A 19,405-nucleotide genomic window follows, 5' to 3' on the forward strand; every position below is an offset into this window, starting at 1 on the left:
TTCTTTCTATCACAGTTTATATTATTTTTGGCTTCAAATAACGTTTAAAGTTTTTTTCTTTTTCTTTTTCTGCTTGACTTTTATCCATTGTTTGTTCTTCTACTCTCCACATTGATCCCCTTTGTAAAAGTACAGGCAGAAGTAGAGCTTCAGGAGTTGGAATAATTCTTCATCCGGGAAGGGTACTCCTCCTTGACTGTTAGCTAAGAGCTGCGTGCTTTCCTGGAGGTCTTCGTCAATAAAGCATGATGGCCATCTCCCCTTTTCTCAGGCCCAAGATGTAATTCATCCTGGATAAAGTCCTTGCTTGTGTGACACAGCAAATGTGTTTCATCCTAAACAGGGACAATAAAGATTTGGATTGGGGCCAAATATACTACATCCTGGAGTGTCTTCCATTCATAAGAGATGGAGGACGGAAGAAGGCTGAGGCCTCAGGGAAGCTGTGAAGCTCGGAGTGTGTAATAAGTGAGAAAATGAGAGAGCAGACTGAGAGAGGAAGAAGAGAGAGGAGAAAAAACAATGATTGGAGAAAAAGGAGTGTTAGAAAAGAAGGTAAATTGAGAGAGAGAACTAACCGAATTTGAAACAACCAGACCATTGAGAACTGGTAACTTAAAGGATGAAGCATCACACATCTGGTTACTGGAGGAGGAGGCTGGAACGTGCATTTCCTGACTTCTAGCCCCAGGATTGAGCTGAAGAGAATAGGAGGAAGAAAAAGAGGAGGATAAACACATTATTGTCTGTAATTCAGTCACATGAAGTATAATCATTCTTTATTTCTGTCTCTAGGTTCTGGCAACGGGTCATTGGACTTTTCATACTGACTAATAACAATAGTAGCGAAATCTCACATAACTCATACCTGTGTCAGGCACTATGTTAAGCTCTTTACACTTTAATCAGTTTTGTCTTCCCCACAACCCTGTAAGATGGGTGCTGTTTTCCCCATTTTGCAGATGAGAAAACTGAGGCCCTGAGAGTTTTTTTTTTTTTTTAATTACCCAAGTTCACCCACTAGGAATTTGGAAAGCTGGCATTTGAACCAAGGCTGCATTACTCCTGAGATCATGCCTTGAACTTGTAATCCCTTCTTTTTAATAATAAAGCAATAAACTATATAGCCTCCACACACTCTTTTATATATGAGAATCTCCCCTGTGTTTTAAAGATGTCTGTATAAGCTAATGTATTTTCATATATATATATATATATTTTTCTCAGTATTCCATTTAAATGTTTAGTAACTTTTCCTGGGCATAATTTCTTCCTTAAATTTAATGAAAATCCTTTCTCTGCTGGCATAAATTAATTTCTTCTTTTTATGCCTTCAGTGGAAACAAAATTCATGTAGTCAGTAGCTCCTTGAATTATCTTTATCTGCCTAAGAGAAAGCGCTGTCTTCACTGATCTAAAAACATTTAAGACACCCCCTTTTGTGAAAGTGGTCTAACATCCAGCCTCCTTCCTTTAATAGCAGCCAGCTTTATTTGTTTTACTCAATGTCACCTCCATTCTCTAATGTTCTCCCAAAGGTGAGTTCCTAAAACGTATTACAATCCCCTCCACCTATTCATCACAGCAGCAGCATTGCTGCACTCTCAATTCTTAACCTTTCCTCTCGCTTCTCTCTCTGACTTGCTAATTTTCCACTATACCTTGGAAATGGCGTGGGCAGGGGCTTCATAAAATGCTTAGTAAGTTGTTACCTGATGGTGGGAAAAAATACCCGTCTATTACTAGTGTCTGTAGATCAGGCAGTCCAGAATTGTATAAAGGGAATAGTCTTGATAGTATTGCATGTGTAAGCAGGAAAAGTAGGCCAGAAAAATATAAGCTGACAAACAGAAGAAAGAATTTGGAGTAAGGAAAGCTGGCAGTGGTACGGTATTCTGGTCTGCAGAGGACTGAACAATGGGAATGGATTTGAACAGGAGTGTGTTGACGTGGGCCTAAGAAAAGAGAAAACGGCATTTCCTTGTACTTCTAGTATAAATGTGAGAACAGGCCAGCCAGAAGTGCTGGGCAGACCTCAATTCCTGGAGATCCTTCACAACAGCTTAGACAGATAAGTGCCAGTCACAAAGAGTTTAAGATTCCCCTTATTCTGGTCAGAGGCCTGAGCAAATGACCTTCAAACTACATTTTCAGCTTTTAGGTATGTAAATAATTGTACTTTTGAAAAATCTTTAACATGGAAATCCCCCAAGTGTGAAATAAAAATACCTCCAAACAGCACCCCCCTAATAAAGAAAGCTATCTCCTGTCTCCCCAATCCCCCCAAAAAACCACACACACTCATACAGTGTAAAAGCTATTTCAAAAGTTGTCTGAAGTTACAATTCACAGATGCATTCGAGTAAAATATGGCACTGACTGCTACCAAGCACTTGGCCCATGCATTAGTCCCCAGTCACCTTAGCTTGCTGTCACTGCACATGGGTGTCCCTGGAATACACTCTGGACAGGCTCCCTGCCCACATGCTCCTGTGCCCCGAGCCAGCTGTCCTGCTGTCCTGTTTACACAGCGGATTGCCCCAGTTTCATGTTTTCCCTGAACGTGGCTGAGCTCAAGTTACAGCGTCTGCCTGTGTCTCAGCTCACCTTGCATTTCCTCCTGTTTATTTGGCCATCTCCAGGGTCTGCCCCGACACTGAGTCCACCCCCACCAGGTCGATGGCCCAGCCCTGCATCCCGACGGCAGCACATCCTTGTGGCGTGTGGTGTGGTTCCCACTGCAATCCTTTTATAGTCTGTGTCAGTGCTGCTCCTCTGGGAAATACAGCTTGGAATGCAAGAGGTTTGGGCACTGCTATGACTTCTTCCTGGAGAGGGATGAGATGACAGGCCTGAAAATTAGTTTTGAAGTTAAAAACGAAGAAAATAAAATGAAAGCAACAACCACTCACAACATTAAATGCACATCATTCATGACCCATCTATCAGTCCTCCCTGTGAGACACCACTCTGAAGTCTTCCTCTGGTCCACCTGAAGAACCAAGGCTGGCTTTCGGTAGACCCTTGTGCGTATACTTAGTAATGTACTCAACACATTTTATTAGTTATTTAATATCCCACCTTATTTCTTCTCACGATTCTAAGTCCCCGAGAGGGCATTTGTTCTTCTGTGTATCCCCTCATTATATATGTGAGAGCTACCAGACTGGCCCATAGTAGGAGCTCAATAAATATTTGTAAATGTAATTACGTTTAAGATACTTTTTTAACTTAAAATTTATTGGGGTGACAATGGTAAGTAAAATTACATAGGTTTCAAGTGTACAATTCTGTAGTACATCATCTGTATATCACATTGTATGTTTACCACTCAGAGTCCTTGTAAAAAAAAATGATATTAAGAGGAAAATATTGAGGGTGATGGTCAAAGGAAACAAACAGTTCTTTAAAAAAGAAATACAAATAGCCAATAAACATAAGAAAATAAGCTTTATCTCAGTCAGAAGCCAAACAATATAAATTAAAATGAGGTATTATTTGTTGCCTTACTGATTGAGAGGATTAAAGGACTGCCATCATACACAGTGCTGTCAGAGACGGGGTAATGCAGGCACTTTTGTGCCCCTGCACACCTTTGGTTGCAGTGTAAATTACTATTCCTACAACCATTTTTAGGGGCGATTTAACAGTAGCTATAACAATTTTAAATGGTATACCCTTTAACACAGCAATTCCTCTTGTACGATTATTTTTAAACAAATACTTGAACAAATCTCATAAATATGTTATCACTGACACAGATTACATATTGTCTGTAATGGTGAAAGCAAGTAAATGGAATCAACTCAAATATTAATTAACATAGAATTGGCTAAAGAAACATGGTAGACCCGTATACAGTGCCTTACAATATAACATGAACGAGGTGTGTGTGTGTGTGTGTGTGTGTGTGTGTGTGTGTGTGTGTACATAATGCATATAAACTGGCATGAAAATGTTAAAATATATTGTTTAGTGAACATAATTAGATTTAAAGTACTTACATACATACACAAACATATATACACAAAAATAGGATTGCATATATTAATTACGTAAAAAAATAAATTTGTAACAATCAGGTGTTTCATTGTTTTCATGTAGGAAGTAAAGAAACATCTATTTAAATTATTGCAAGGTAAATATATTTGCAAGTACAAAACCAGATTAACAAAGGAAGTTGGTGACTTTTCATTTTGAGAGATTTTCAATGAAATTTTGAAATGTCAAACTAATTGTACACATAAGAAGATCAGACTCATTATATGACTTTCCACAGAGTTGTGTTATCATTCTAGATTGAACATTCTGTTTTAGAAATAAAAACAAAATGTTCATATTGTCAGAACAGAGTATGGCAGTAACCCTGCAGGATATATTCTGAAAGAATATCATAAAAGAGAGAATTACAGAATTTAAATCATGGATAATCCCAAGCATTTTTTTTTTTAACTTGGACCCACTTGTCAGGTTGAATGATAATTTTCCTGGGACTTAACAAAGGGATCCTAATCAAGGACAGGTTCTGGAAATAGATGTAATGTTTCTGCTAAGCAGAGCTATCTTGGTTAATGTATCATTTGCCACATTTCCCCCTGTCCTCACTCATCTCCCAAATTAGAGAGATAGCTGAATAGTCTCAAATTGGTTTCACAGGTATTATCATTCTGACACTATCCCCCTCTCCCTAATAAACATCGTAGGAACATCTGAGAAGTTCCAAATGACTGACAAGTCGTTCCTGCTTTACCTCATACACATGTATGTTATCAATAATTACTTAGTTGACTCTTTAATTTGTCTAAATTTGTGCAGGCATAATGGAAACTGACAATGCAATTTTCCATTGAAAATTGCAAATGGATGACTAAGCTTAGTAATCTCACCTCCCTCCCGTTCCTTTTGTACAGATATCTTGTGCTACACCAGGATGCGTATACTTTGAAAATAGCTCATCTATATTCATTCATCCGTGCATATAAATCGATTTGCATGCTCATTTTGCAGTTTCCAAATATGCATTTGTTGCATAAAGTTTTTCATATCTAACCCAAAATGACTCTTTTACCTCTTACTCAAAATTTAGCTGGTGTGAGCCAATTACACATGAAATTCAGATGCTTGCACATTTTCTAGAGAAAATGCTAAAAGCCTGGAGAGGAAAGGCTTAGATCTAGCCATTGGTCCTAATTTCTAACTCAGATCTTGCTTTTTTGGGTCAGCTCCTTGAAATTACTCAGGGCAAGATTGGAACTAAGTGACAAGAATTTATTCAGACTCTCCAGATTGTTTCCCAACTCATGGTTTTAGCAATGCTTTATTGGACATTGGTTTCCTTAACTGTATATCTCTCATTTTTTCCAGTTTAAAAACAAAACAAAAACAAAGACAACACACACTGAAGTTAAAACAATAATGTGATTTACCCCAGCAAACAATCCTAATATTATCACTAAATTAAAGACAATCTCTGAAAAATATGAATATTTGAGTAAAAATTAAAAAAAAATGTTCTGTGGCCATGACCATTTACAAAGAGATAAATTTGGGAGATTATCATTATTTTGATGGCTTTTCATATTTACTGAGAATCTTTTATACAGAATTAAAAGTTCTATATTATGTGAAGTAAAACTAAGAATGTGTTTTAAAATATACCCTGAGCAATACTGTGCAAGAGAAGGAAGGGGCTGATATTTGCTGATCATCTACTGCATACTGGTTATTACCCATTTTATGTATGTTATCGCATTTAATTCTAACTACCACAAACCAGATTCATTTAATTATCTTCATCTTGCATTTAGGAAAACTAAAGCTCAGAGAAGCTAAGCAGCAAGGAGAGAGGGATTTGGAACGTAGGTTTTATTTGCCTCTGCATATCGGGCTTTCCCTCGGGTCTCCATGTCACCACTCGCAGCTTCAGCATAGCTCCTGTAGGTCCTGTGGAGTTATCCATACAGACGATCAAGAGTCATCCTCTTCTTTTTAGAGAGCGTGATACCATTTGAGGCACTGTCAAACTTGGAGAGCATCTCTTTGGTTTGGAGGCACATTTGCTTTTAGTTAATTTGACTTTGGCATTTTTCTTTGTACCTCATCCCTTTTATGTATGGGTGAATGGATTTCCCAGCCAAATGGTGTATTGCTAGTAACGGCCAATAAGAAACCTGTAAATAAGGTTTTCAAAGACTACAGGAAGACTGTAGGCAAACCTCAACATACATAGAAGGTCACTTGTTTTCTACTGTCGTTTTCTTCATCTGATCATTAGTGTGTTCCTGGTTTATATGTCTTTTCTATCCACTCTGTGAAAGAGTAATTTTTCTTGCCAGCGTTTCTTCCTCTCTTAGGGCTATACCAACTTGTGAGTTGTTTTTTTTCCCATCATGTTTTGGCTTTTCATCATAAAACATTCAAACAATATACCTGCTAAGATGACAATTGCTGAAAAGAAGGAAATACCTCAGAGAATTCTTTCCTATCATCTGCAAAGCATCACTCTGTGGATTTGCCCACATTTTAGCTAAATATGGTTTATGAAGATATTTTATCTCAAAATTTACCAGTTTTAGAAATGAACATTTGTGTAAAAATACATTCTGTAAAAATGCTTATTTAAACGATATTACCCCTTTCTCCTTTTCAAAACTGTATTGTCAGTAATTTCACACACATCATTAAAAACAAGAAATAATAACATAAAACACAACAAAAGTTATACAGGTAAAACATTTTTTAATGTATAGTGGTTAAGTACATATTCTGCAGACTTTCCCTAAATCCTTAAACATTCCCATGTAACTTAATTGGACATTGGAGTTGATTTCATAAATGATTCATTAAAAAAGTGTATTCCTGGTTTTCCTGTTGTATCACCAAAACCTCTGTAAATAATTCAGAAATTATAGTATAGTATACATGTATTTGGCCTTCCTTAGATTTCAAAATCCCCAAATGGGTATTGCATCCGCTTTTCTACGGGCAGTACTTTTTTTCTCTGACTATTATCTGTGCATTTCAGAAATAGTTTAGAAAATTACAATGTTTACTAATCTTTTAATAATGACCTGAAAAATATGTTCAACTACATATCGAAATAAAAACAACCTGTTACAGAATGGAATCCTGCGGTAAAAATGGATCAATATCTATCTATAGCTTATTATTGTATGTAAGGTGGTAATTGATAAACTAGAGAGAGTTTTTAAAACATCTCTAACATTTGAAGTAATATTTAAAGGCACTGGGCCTAGGCACTAGGAATGTATTTGTGATCAGATGGGCTTGGTCACAATTCTCATGGAGTTTATAATCTGTAGGTGAATACAGGCATGTACAAGTTCACTACCATCCAGAATGATCAACATTAATGGTTGAATGCATGCAACTCAGATTTACAAAGTAGAGAAGGCTTTCCAGAACATGAGACAGCTAAGGTGAGACCTGGATATGAGTAGGAGTTAACTAAGCAAACAGAAGGGAAAAGAGGAACAGCGTGCAAAAAAAAGACTGTGCCTCATTGAAGACCTGAAAATAGTTTAGAATTTGTGGTTCAGAGAGGAGAGATGGGGAAAGTGGCTAAATACAGGCTGCAAGCTGAGCTTTGTAAGTCGTGTAAGCTATGTTAAGGGGCATGGGATTTCCCTTTTGAGTTTGTGGTGGAGTTGCAAGAACAGGAACTAGTATAAAATGTGGTTACACATTTTTCATCCGTGATGGTTGGGAATCCGCCAATGCAGAGGGCCGGCTTAAATTATATGTGGATTTTGGACCACATGGGTAGTTGGAACCCCTAACCCTCCAAGTTGTGTATGGTTCAACTGTGTAATTTTAGAAAGACCACTGTGAATACAGTGGCAGATCTTGGGTGGAAAGAAAAAATTATAAATAAACAACTGTGGACCCAATTTAGACAAAGACCGAGGTTCTCGTGAGAAAGGCCTATGGCTGCCAATAGATTTGTACATGCTTGGATGTACCATATCCTGAAACCCAATCCAAAGTGCAGATTTGTTTTTGGGAAACAAAAAACAAAAGGGGAAGCATAGAGGTGAGTGATTAAGATAAGGGTAAACCGATGGTCAAGTTGGGATGGAGAGGGCGAGAAATGAAAGACGGAGACCTACCACAGTGGAATCCAGGGGAAGACATGGGGTGTAGATCCAGTTACAAAGTATTTAAAAGCAACTAAGAGTGGCAGAAATTAACGTATCACAGTAAAAAACTGGCTATTTTCTGTAAACAGCTAGACATAGGCAGACATGCATATTCTAGTTACTATGTAATAGGTTCTGTTTTGTGGGGAGAAGATTCGTTCTTTTTTTTGTTTTTTTTTTTAAGATTTTTATTGGGGAGTTGGGGGATGGGAACAGTGCTGGGGAGTTGGGGGAAGGGGAACAGACAAGTTTCTGTCCTTTTGTTCTTCAGTCTAGTTGTGGAGGATGTTGCCTCACTGGCCCAAGTTGGCACCATCATTGCGCTCTTCCCAGGCGAGGCAGATCAGTCGCCGGCTTCTGGACAGCAAGATTCATTCTTTCATTAAGTTTCACTATCATCTAAAATTAATATCCCTCAGGACTTCCCCCCTTCTTTGATTTGTTTCCATGCTTACCAAGTAGGGTTTCCATTGCAATCCAAACTTCCAGTTTTCTTGGCATGAGAAAAGTGCTCCTTTAGATGGGTGATGATGACATTCTCCAGTGACTGATATTCCTCTCACTTTATTTATTTATTTATTTATTTATTTATTTATTTATTTATTTATTTATTATCTTTTTAAGCTGAGCCATCCTGCCACCTGTTGGCAGCTCAGCGGCAGCTCAGCTCGGGCGGGGAATCGAACCGCTGTTACTTAGAGCTCGCACTCTTGAGTGAGCTCTTAACCAACTGAGCCACTTGGCCTGCCCTTCCTCTCACTTTAAAATAATACATTTACATCAAATTTTATAGGTAAGAGGAAAAAAAAAAAACCAACACCAGCAAAGTGCAGTACTCTCAAATCCCTTTTTAGAAAATGTTTATTTATAAAACCACGTACTTTATAAAGTTCCTTTCATGAAACTTAACTTTCTAAAATTTCCGTAACTTTTAAAATATACGTATATTTTGCTATGTCATAAAATATTAACTAGGTCCATGACATGCCCAGAGAAAATAAAAAATACTGTCCAAAGGGAGAGAGGAGGGAATGAGGAACAACCAAGACAGAAATAACCTGTATTGTGAGCAAGTATTTATTTAGTGGCTTCTCTGTTCTATTAGGCTCTCTGCACGGTCCTTTGTTTTTACACGCAGAATCTGTTTGTTTCGGCTGCTCTTTTTTAGCTATCTAAGGCTTTGTTCATGGCAGGTGTGTGAGCAGCAGTTTGCCTGAGATCCGTCCACCCTCCATGGGAGAGCTAGCCAGGCCCTAAACGAGGGCTTCCTTACTACCACTCCAGAAACTGGACAAATGGCTGAGTTTCTTACAAATTTTCTTTGCAATCTAGGAATGAGGTTTATCTAGAATAAAGGGTGAAGGCGTGCTGAGAGGAAAGGGATAGCGAAAATTGTGTTTTGTTTTTTTTTAGCAGGTCTGTGAAAAGAAAGCTCAAATGTGTTCAAAAGCTGATGGTTGAAATAGTTAAGCAGAGAAAACTAACAGCCATCACAGTCACAAGCTGAAACTTCAGAGCAATGGTGTTTCCTTTCTGTAACTCACTTCTTGTTTGGTAAGAGTTCGAAAGTCAGTTATTTAACTTCCCTCCCTCATTTTCTTTTTTTCTTTTTCTGGTTGACATAAAGAGATATATTCCTCTTGTGTATACATAGGGACCATTTTGCCCCATGTACTGGAGCAAGCTCAGACGCAAATAAGCTATTTAAATGCAACACATTGAGTTTATCTGTTAAGATTTTGCACAGATAGTCTGCCTTTTTTTCAATTAGAATTTCCTCCATGTCTCATGTAGCCCTCCCAAATCCTATGTGGAGGTAGGCTGTAACTAAAATTAATTTTTAAATAGGAAGTTTTCATGGTTAAATGTGATGTTAATTTTTAGAAAGGAAGTTTTAAGAAAAGATTTAATAGCCATCATCATTAATCTCTAATTATTTTTCTTCTCACTCTGAAATATTTAGTAATTAGAATTATATATAAAAATGACTTAAAATAATGCTCTCAATGGTACATATTCTTTAGTTTTTAATACACTACTGGTGAAATACTAGATGTAATTCAGTGAAACATAGGTCTCACATTATTTTAGGGATATATCCTAGCTGGCCTAATAGATAATGACAATAATTTCACTTTGGTAAATCACAGTTATTCAGGAATTCATAGTTCCTTCAAGACCCTCTATACTTGTTTGTTGTTTTGCCTCATAAAATTATATAATAGTGAAGCTCAAGTGAGGAGAACTTCAGGAATCTCCGGATTACTTACAAGTAAAGCCTCGTCCTCCTCCTCCTTTTTAAAGTTCATTACATTCACTAGTTCCTTCAGCCAGAGGAGTCTGTATATTAACGCTTGAACTCAGGATTAATATGTCATAATATCAAGAAAAATTTACTAAGAAATGAAAATATGTTTGAAAATATCCAAGTTACAGAATCCATAGAATTTTACAGTTAGAAGAGCCCAAAAAGAGTATCTACTCCGGGCTGGCCAAGTGGCGCAATGGTTAAGAACTGTCTTGGGACGGCAGAGGGCCCTGGTTCGGATCCCGCATCTGGCCTGATGGGGAAACTTCCTTCCTAGGTGCACGGAAGAGGCTTGTAGATTCATAACAGAGCCCTTTATATGCACAGTAAAATAAATGTGTGTTCCTTATGGAAAGTCATTTTCACAAATTCATCATTATAGGAGTCTCTTTGTATTTTGGAACACAAAAGCAATGGTGTACTCCAGCAAATAAATCAAAACCCCCGCAATATGGAGTAAGATTCTGTTTTCTAGGAAGGCATGGCACTTGATGAAAAGAGTGGTTTCCTAGAAAGACTGCGTTTTAATAGTGCTTCTGATTCTGTCATAAAAGATTTTTAGTGTATTGTGTCAGACAATATTTAGGAAATGCCATTAAATACAAAATTTTATTTTTTTTCATCTCAAGAGTAAGACTGCTGTCCATGTTAAACAGTAGCATGGCATTGGCCGAGTGGCTCAGTTGGTTAAGAGCTCACTCAAGAGTGCGAGCTCTGAGCAACAGTGGTTCGATGCCCGGCCCGAGTTGAGCTGCCAACAGGCAGTGGGATGGCTCAGCTAAAAAAAATAAAATAAAATAAAATACTATAAGAATAAACAGTAGCATGAATGGGGAATACTTTATTATTTTTTTAAATAATGTTTTTTATGCCTAAATTTTGATAAAATGAACTTCATATGTTTTGTCTGAGATTATTATTTGGAGAAAAAGAAAAAAAAAAGGACACCTTATTGATCTGCGTTTAGGGGCGTTTGCTACATCTGGTGTAAGAGATCAAAGCCTAAGGGATCCATTCATTACAATTTTAATAAATGCTTTTTTTTATTTTAAGTACAGTATAGTGCACTAATGAAATTAAGTTTGCAGATAAAAGACTTGCAGATGCTTTTTTATCAAATTGCTGTTTTGGAAAGGCATCAACAAAGTGATGTTCTAAGTTTGATTTTTTTTTTTTTTTTTAGCTCTGGCTTGCATTTGAACTCTTGCTCATTAAAGTGCTAGCAACACAATTGCCTTTTCTAGGAAAACAAGTTACATTTTTTTCCAATGAATCTACTGTTGTGCATATGTGGTTGGAACCAACCATATGGAGGCAGTAAACTTGATGTGAGCTTTACTTTGTTTAGTACAGAAAGCATTCATCCAGCCTTGAAGATACTCTAAAACAGAACACAAAACCTACTCACTCCGCTGAACCCGGAAAGACATTATAATCCTCTTCAGCCAGCATCACACTTTCCAGTGTTGTTTTAGCCGTAAGCTCTTGCATCCTTGTAAATTCCAATTCCACTGCTCTGGGCCCTACTTTCAAATTATAATCTGTGCCTCTTCTAACTTGTATCAGAAGCTAGGCCTATGTCTGACAGAGAAAGAAAAATGGAAGAGTGATTAAGTAGTTGCCACTACATATTTTCAGTCATGTCTCATCTTTTGTAAATAATGGCTATTGTCTTTAGTCTTTAATTTTTTACTTGAAAGTAACAAAGCAAATTGAGTTTATAGAATTAAGTTATATTTTCCCTAAAGTAGTTATTTATAGTATTAAAATTAAAGCAATTAGGAAATTAAAAAGAAAACAAAGCACCTTGTCTGTCTTATTTCTTCTCCCTTCCTCATTGTTTTCATCTTATCCTAGGTTTCCAGTCCTCAACCATAGAGCCGGTTTCCTGGATTTGTTCATCTGTTCCCAAAAATGACGGCATTACCTCTTTGTACCCTACTGGTTTTTGTCTATAAAATAGTAATGATATTAGCAACTTCAGAGACTATAGGATTGACTGAAATAATCCTTTCAAAAATATGTTTTCTTAGTTCTTGCTAATATGCTGAGTACTATTGTAGATGCAGAGCCATGTAAAGACACAGCCCTGCTCTCATGGATAGGTAGTGAGACAGGTGATAAAGCAATAAATCAATAAGGATATTACATAAGAGTATGATGTCAGAAAATGGCAAGCACTATGAAGAAAATTAAAGCAGGATATTAATAACAGGAAAATTAAAGGCACAGAGAGTATATAATGGACATTTTATTTTAGGTAGGGTAATCACATTAGGCCTTCTGAGGTGGTGACATTTGAGTGAGAATGCTCATGAGACAGCATGGAGGGCACAGTGATTGAACACACACAGTGAGTAAAGCCAAGTCTGAGACATAGATTGGTGGTCTAACTGGGGGCCAGATTACATCGAGTTTGACAGGTTACAACATCGACTTCAAATTTTATGTTAAATTCAACAAGACACCATTGAAGTATGTGAGAAAGGGAGTGATATGGCTTCTGTGTTAACCACCCTAGAGAGAAAACGTAAGAGTAGAAGAACCATCTTATTGGCCAAATATGACGACGGATTGGAGGGGTGGTGGAGGAGATGGAAGAACGGGTTCATGTTGGTACTGATAAGTCGGCCGATAAAGGAGCGTGCACAGTCAGGCAATTTAAGAAAGTTTATTGTAAGAGAGAAAAGTCTATCGGGCTGAGCAAACACGGCTACCACCGGCACACCCCCAAGGGAAGGGGTGAGGAGGGTTATATAGGGGCGGTGCTGACACAGTAGCATTGTTTGGGGAAAATGCTGACTGCCTGTAAGCCAGTAGCTGTTTTGTGGTGTTTTCCGTTATCACAAGTTTGGCTCTGTCTGCAGGTGTAGGCCAACAGACATTTTGTTGTTTTCTTGAAGACATGGCTCTGTCTATAAGTCAAGGTCCCTGAGACCTAACATTCAGAGACCTAACAACTACATATTTTAAAAGCATAGTTGACAACTTTGACTAATGGTTTGTTAGTAGGGTGGGAATGAAAGAGAAGAACGAGGGATGACTCCACATGATTGCCCTGAGCCTTTGGGTGACTGGTGGGGTCCTTTGCTGACAGGAGAGACTCTGAAGGAGTGCCGAGCACTGTGCTTATCACCCAGGAGATGTGCAGTCAGCATGGCTTCCCTTCCCTCTTACTCCACCTTCAGTCCCTTGTAAACATACTGACTCCCAGTAATCTTGCATTCTAAACCAAGCTTAGAGAAGCAAAGGGTCATATCTGTCCAGCTTCCTGTTGAATATCCACCATGTATGGCACATTATAGGAGCTCAGGTATGTACTGAATACCTAAATGAATAAGTGAGAGTGATTATGGTGGATGAAAAAAGATAAGTCACATGGATTAATGAATTGTCTAGGTAATGTGGCATTTGCCTTCCTTCTTCAACTCCTGGGTATCATGCGTATATTAAATTGCACAAAGAAGTGATACCAGTGACGGGGATCTACAGGCATGCTGGAGGGAAGCTTTAGTCTTCTTTAGGTTTAAGCATTTTGAAGCATCCTCTGCTACAGTGGTTAAGCTGTCACTGTAAACCTTTTTGAACAGAATGCTTTTCCAGCAAGACACTGGGTAACTTAGTCAATTTTAATTTTAATTTCCTGGGAAATCCTTGGTAGCATTACTAGTCTAAACATATTTTTGTGTTCACTTATTGACTGCTAAATATGTTTCAAGAACTGTAATTTCCAACACTTGGATAACAGAGTTTTATTCACTCATTTCTTACTCGATTTTGCAATATTTGCTGAATTGATACTGTGCTGTGTGTGCAAACCAAGATCCTTTTTTGAAGGGGTTCACATGATTGTGGTAGGTTTATGTATTATGCAAAGTTACCACGCATTTACCTACAGGATATTAAAATGTTTCTACCATCAATACAGGATGTTAAAATATGTTTCTACCATCAATGCGGATTTATTTTCTAATCATAACATTTTTAGATTTCAATGGAGCATTTAAATATGTGCCAAGCATATTCTAAACACTCTAGATACCTATCCTCATACAATCATAACCTTAATAGCATTTATTTAAGTTGTGTCCAGCTAAAGTTCCTTTTTGAAAATCTGTTAGAATCAAACATGGTAAGGGGTGAATGCACTCCATTATCTCGGAAGTATTAAAACACTATAATGTGTGAATGCACAAATGCAAATCTGTTTAGCACATCCATTAATGCAAAAGGCAGTTGGAATGTGAAAGATTTTCCTTGGATGCTACACAGACCTGTCTCCTCTCCATTTCAACATCCTATTTGCAGTGATGTTCCAATTACCATAGGATGTCTTAATTTTGGAATGAAAACATCCATTCAAGTACAGCTGAAATATGTCTGACCTTAGATTTTTCTGTGTGCGTGTATCGGTGAGTTACTATTTATTGCATATCAATATTGTCTGTGTCTAATCAACTTATTGAGGTTTTCGAACCAAATACCTGATTTAAAGTGTCCGTATTACAGTTAATGGGCCACATTAAGTAAGGAAGGGATGAAGTGACATGCAAACTTTCAACAAACTGTAAGATTCCTTAGCGCAAAAATAAACAATCTTTGGTCTGTCTTCCTCTGGCTCTTATCAGTGATAACCCCCCTTCTATTTTCCAGACTAGCCTTGGCTGCTCAGGAGAGTACATTTCCTGTGTCCTTCCCTCTTGACCTTTTCTCCTCTAAATATTCAGAAGTCTTCATGTGTAAGCAATCCACATTTTATTTAAGAAAGTATGTTCATTATATGCTGGCCTTCAGAAATATTGCTCAAGTTGTTCTAAATCAAAACTGCCTATATTAAAATGTTTTTCCCTTTATATAGTGTTTAAAACTTGGAAATATTTCCTTGAGGAAAAAATTGATCACAATGAAAAATATGTATTTAAAGAAATTGTGACACATTTCTGTTCACAATGTACAAACTTAATCATGTATTTCAAATGGTTTGTTGCAACTTTAAAACTCTATGATTCCCAAAAAAAAGGAAGAGAGGGAGAAAAATCCTCAGCAATCATTTGCCTCCTTAAATGTAACCTATAGAGTCAGTTATTAATTATAACAGAGTCAGAGATACTCCACCTCTGTACTAGCCCACTCATGCTACCCATTCCTACTTTTATGAGTTTAGTAAAACCTTGGTCTTCTGAAGAATTTAATATCAATATTAATATCTTGGAAAGATATCAATAATATCTTGGAAAGGTGTTTTTTAGCTTTCCAGCTTGTACAGTAATAGGAGGTTACAGTGGTTGCTGAGTCCCAGCTCAGCCAGTTAGTTATCTGGATCCTCTGCTATTAAACAATTCTTAAGCATAGTTTCTCCATCTGTGAGATGAGGAGGTTGCTCTGGGTGATTGCTAAGATTTTGTTTTTCTTGCCCTGAAATCCTAAAGCTATTGACTTGATGAAGGCCAGAGCCAGGTAAGTGCAGATCTGGGATGTGAAGTCAAGCTTTCTGGTCTTTATTCCTGGTCCCTTTTCTGTTATCACTACTGCCTTTTGATACTAAATACATATGTGAAAATACATATGTACATGCAAATGCAAATATGTGCATACATATAAAATTTGAGCTGGCTTCAACTAGTCTTGTGGCTCCTCAAAATGATTCAGCTTGTTTGGCCAGGGGCAGTCAGCTCACCTCTGACTCCATCCCAGTTCACCAGTTTCTCTCTAGGCTTTTCCTGGAAAAAGATGTGAGATGATAGTTTCCTTTAAAGAGTATTTTCTTTCAGCAAAGTACACACACATTTGTAGCAATGTGCCACAAAAATGCAGATTAAAAAAAAATTACCACCGTCCTCCTCCCGCAAACTGCTCATGTATCATTTCCCCAGAGAAGGGATTGTTTTATGTTCTTTGTTTTTATTTTACTCATAGGTACTCAGTATTTCTAAGATAGTTCCTTGTTGAACCCTGCCCACTATTCATGATCCAATTTATGTGTATTTCACATAGCGAAGAAGACTCTCCTCTTCTGTAATATTCTTACTGATGTGTACACTGTAAAGAACATAACCTATTTAAGTGCTTATCTACTAAAATCAACTGAATGTTTTTATAAAGCTAGACGTTGTTGCTTTAAGGCTCCTCCTGCTGTGAGAGATCCGACCAGGTTGGCAGCACTGAGGGTGAAGTACGCAGGGCTTTAAAGCAACTGCGACCTTTGCTTAGTCACACAAGACTTACTCTTGTGACTCTCTGAGCTGCCTACTCCATGGAAAGCCAGGACTTGTCTGTAGTTCCCTTTATCCTTGATTGAAAGATAAACTACTCAATGACGTGCAGCATTTATTTAAAATCCGGTTGCATCTCCCAAGATTTGCCCATATTCAAATGTTGTCTCTCGTGCGTTGGCCCCTCTGAGCTTTTATCTTCTCTCTGCCACTCATTCATGGCCGTGACATTGGGATGTTAATTATTTCTGTCTGTGCCTCAGTGTCCTCATCTGGAAAACTAGAAGGTGGGACTCAATGACTTCTAAGGTCCTTTTCAGCTTGGCAAGTCATTATGTCCCTGTTTAGGCTCTTTTGTCAGCCCTTAAAGCAATGCATCTATTCCCCAAATTGATAATAAGTGACACATTGATTGATAGTTAATGCTTCAGTCTAAAGGCACCCATCTATGTATTTCCTTTTCTAAAATTATCATTGATGTTAAAGATTATTACTCTAGTTCTCTTGAACTGAGTGCAAACACTTTTCTTCAAGCTTGAATGGCTTTAATATTTAATACTGAGAATCAAATTGAGAATGAATTTTGAAGAAAAGAATAAAATGCCCAATATAACTGCATCGCTGTTTACATTTGATTATAGAGTAAGGCTCAGGTTATGTGGTATCCTGTGCCTGGTACAGCTTTCACGGAATTAATTTTGCAGTTGTTGTTTTTGTATATGATTTAAAGCCTATTTTGAATGTGTGCTTTTTAAGAACTGGGATGTGTGTATTGCATGTGTAATTTATCTACACCTCGGGTAATCTGTTGCTATTTATTGAGTAGTCCTGGATGCATGGCACAGAGCTAACGCATCCTCCAGGAGCCGACTGGATCTGAATTCGTAATGCTCCTTCTGGAAAAGACAGTTTACAAGTTGTTTCTCTGAATACGATGAGGTTCATTGTAGAACAGATATAAGCTAAGACCTTTGATCAACACTTTTTGCTGTGCCTCTATGGCTGTATTCCTCTCCCCTGGAGAGGACAAAATAACTCTTATAACGTAAGGACCTGTGCAAACCTGAATACTTTTGACTAGCTGATCAAGCATGGCTGGGAAACTTGAGAGTAAGTGTTCTCCATATTTAAGTCTATATTTTTCTTTATAATGAGTGTATTCCTTGAAGAACAGACGATGGAATACAGCTGACCTTTAGCCTCCGCGTGGTTTATTAAATGTAGTATGTGTGTATGTGCGTGTTCATTAGTGAAACTTGATAATTAGGAGTGCAGGCTCTGTAATCAGGTTGCCTAAGTTCAATTCTATGACACTGATCGGGTTATTTAACCTCTGTAAGCCCACGCTTCCCACCTGAGCATAGAGGCAATAAATGATGAACATGAAATACATAGAACCATGTCTGGCACAGACAAACAGCATGGTAAACAAAACCTAAGAATTTTAATTTTTTACATTTAGTTGGTGTGTACTTTTGGGAATCGAAAGGGGTATTGAGGAAAGCTGAGTTAGAATAGTGAGAGCAGGAAAATAGATGGTGAAGGTTAAGATACATATATACACACACACATACCTATAAGTACCAGTTGAAACCTTGCCAGTGAATGGCTTGACTAGAGACGAGAGATTGGAGGCTCCATATGTAATTACTGTTGTGAAGGATCCTTTATCAGCGCTGTGCTGAGGAGCTTACTGGGGCTCGTAAGATGACCTATGGAGCAAACTTTGTTATGTGGAATCTAAAATTGCCCTCGCATTCCACTTAATATCATTTTACTAGGAATGAAAACTATTTCAGCACGAGCGATGGGTGTGCTGGCACCTTTTACAATGGAGCTGACAAAGGATTTGAACGATAGTCTGAGAATTCAAAAGAATCATGACAAGTTGGAGTAATAAACCTTAATTAATAAAGTACAGTAAGATTGAAACAAAGATTCAGTCGCTGACTAATGAGGGGAAGGTGTGAAGGGCTGACTTAGTGAAACTATAAAAGAAATGAATCTATTGATCAAAGGGAACCTCAAACAAAAGATAAAGGAGCAAGTTAGTACTATATTTTTATGTGATGAAAAATCTTGGGGGCAGCATGGGATGGGAACAGCCCAAGATTAACCATACATTATTTGGGTTTCCATTCTCATAACAAAATGGAAGAATTAGGCTATCCTTTCTCTATGGTGTCTACCAATTAAATATTCTATGATTAATTCCCCTTGTAAATGATTCATATGTAACTGTTTTCTCCCATAACCTTCCCCTAACACTCATTTCTAATATGTGTGTTTACACTTTCCTGTGAGTTAATGTCTTTTTGTTGTTGTTGTTGTTGTTCTCTTTATATGTCTTTTCTGATTGAGTTTCTTGTATGTGTTATTTGACAAGTCATTAGAGAAGGCTTAGTTTATGTACCTTTTGGTCATAAGAAAATTCAGTTATTCTATAAAATCAAGCGCGTGGTACATTCTATTTTGTATTGCTAGTCCTATAGACTTGTCAAAACTTCCAAAGATATTTAGTTGAATTTAATCCATGTGTTATGTTGACCCATCTGCCTTTACTAATAGTCCATCCTTTTTATAGTTATCGTCATAAACTTTTCTGGTCCTGTGCATCTAAAGAAACATGCATAGTTTCTAGGCTATGTGAAAAATAGAAGGTATAGTAAGAAAACAGGCCAAGTTGTTTCTAGATGAGTCCACCAAACACACACAAAAATGGAAGG

At 37.5% G+C, this 19,405-nt stretch overlaps 1 protein-coding gene across 32 annotated transcripts in view; it reads left to right on the forward strand.

The window, feature by feature from the left end:
* The window catches only part of NRXN1 (neurexin 1), a 1,140,616-nt gene that overhangs the window by 17,275 nt on the left and 1,103,936 nt on the right, over window positions 1-19,405 (forward strand). Inside the window, exon 3 of one of the 32 annotated variants that reach the window (XM_019665193.1) lies at window positions 2,643-3,152. The exons of the other annotated variants lie outside the window; for them this stretch is intronic. Coding sequence (XP_019520738.1) covers window positions 2,643-2,755 — 113 coding nt within the window. The 3' untranslated portion in view covers window positions 2,756-3,152. Of the gene's footprint in view, window positions 1-2,642; window positions 3,153-19,405 lie in introns of those variants that run through there. 32 annotated transcript variants of the gene reach the window in all.

Source organism: Hipposideros armiger, unplaced genomic scaffold, assembly GCF_001890085.2.
Source record: "Hipposideros armiger isolate ML-2016 unplaced genomic scaffold, ASM189008v1 scaffold_435, whole genome shotgun sequence".
Classification (NCBI taxonomy): Eukaryota; Metazoa; Chordata; class Mammalia; order Chiroptera; family Hipposideridae; genus Hipposideros; species Hipposideros armiger.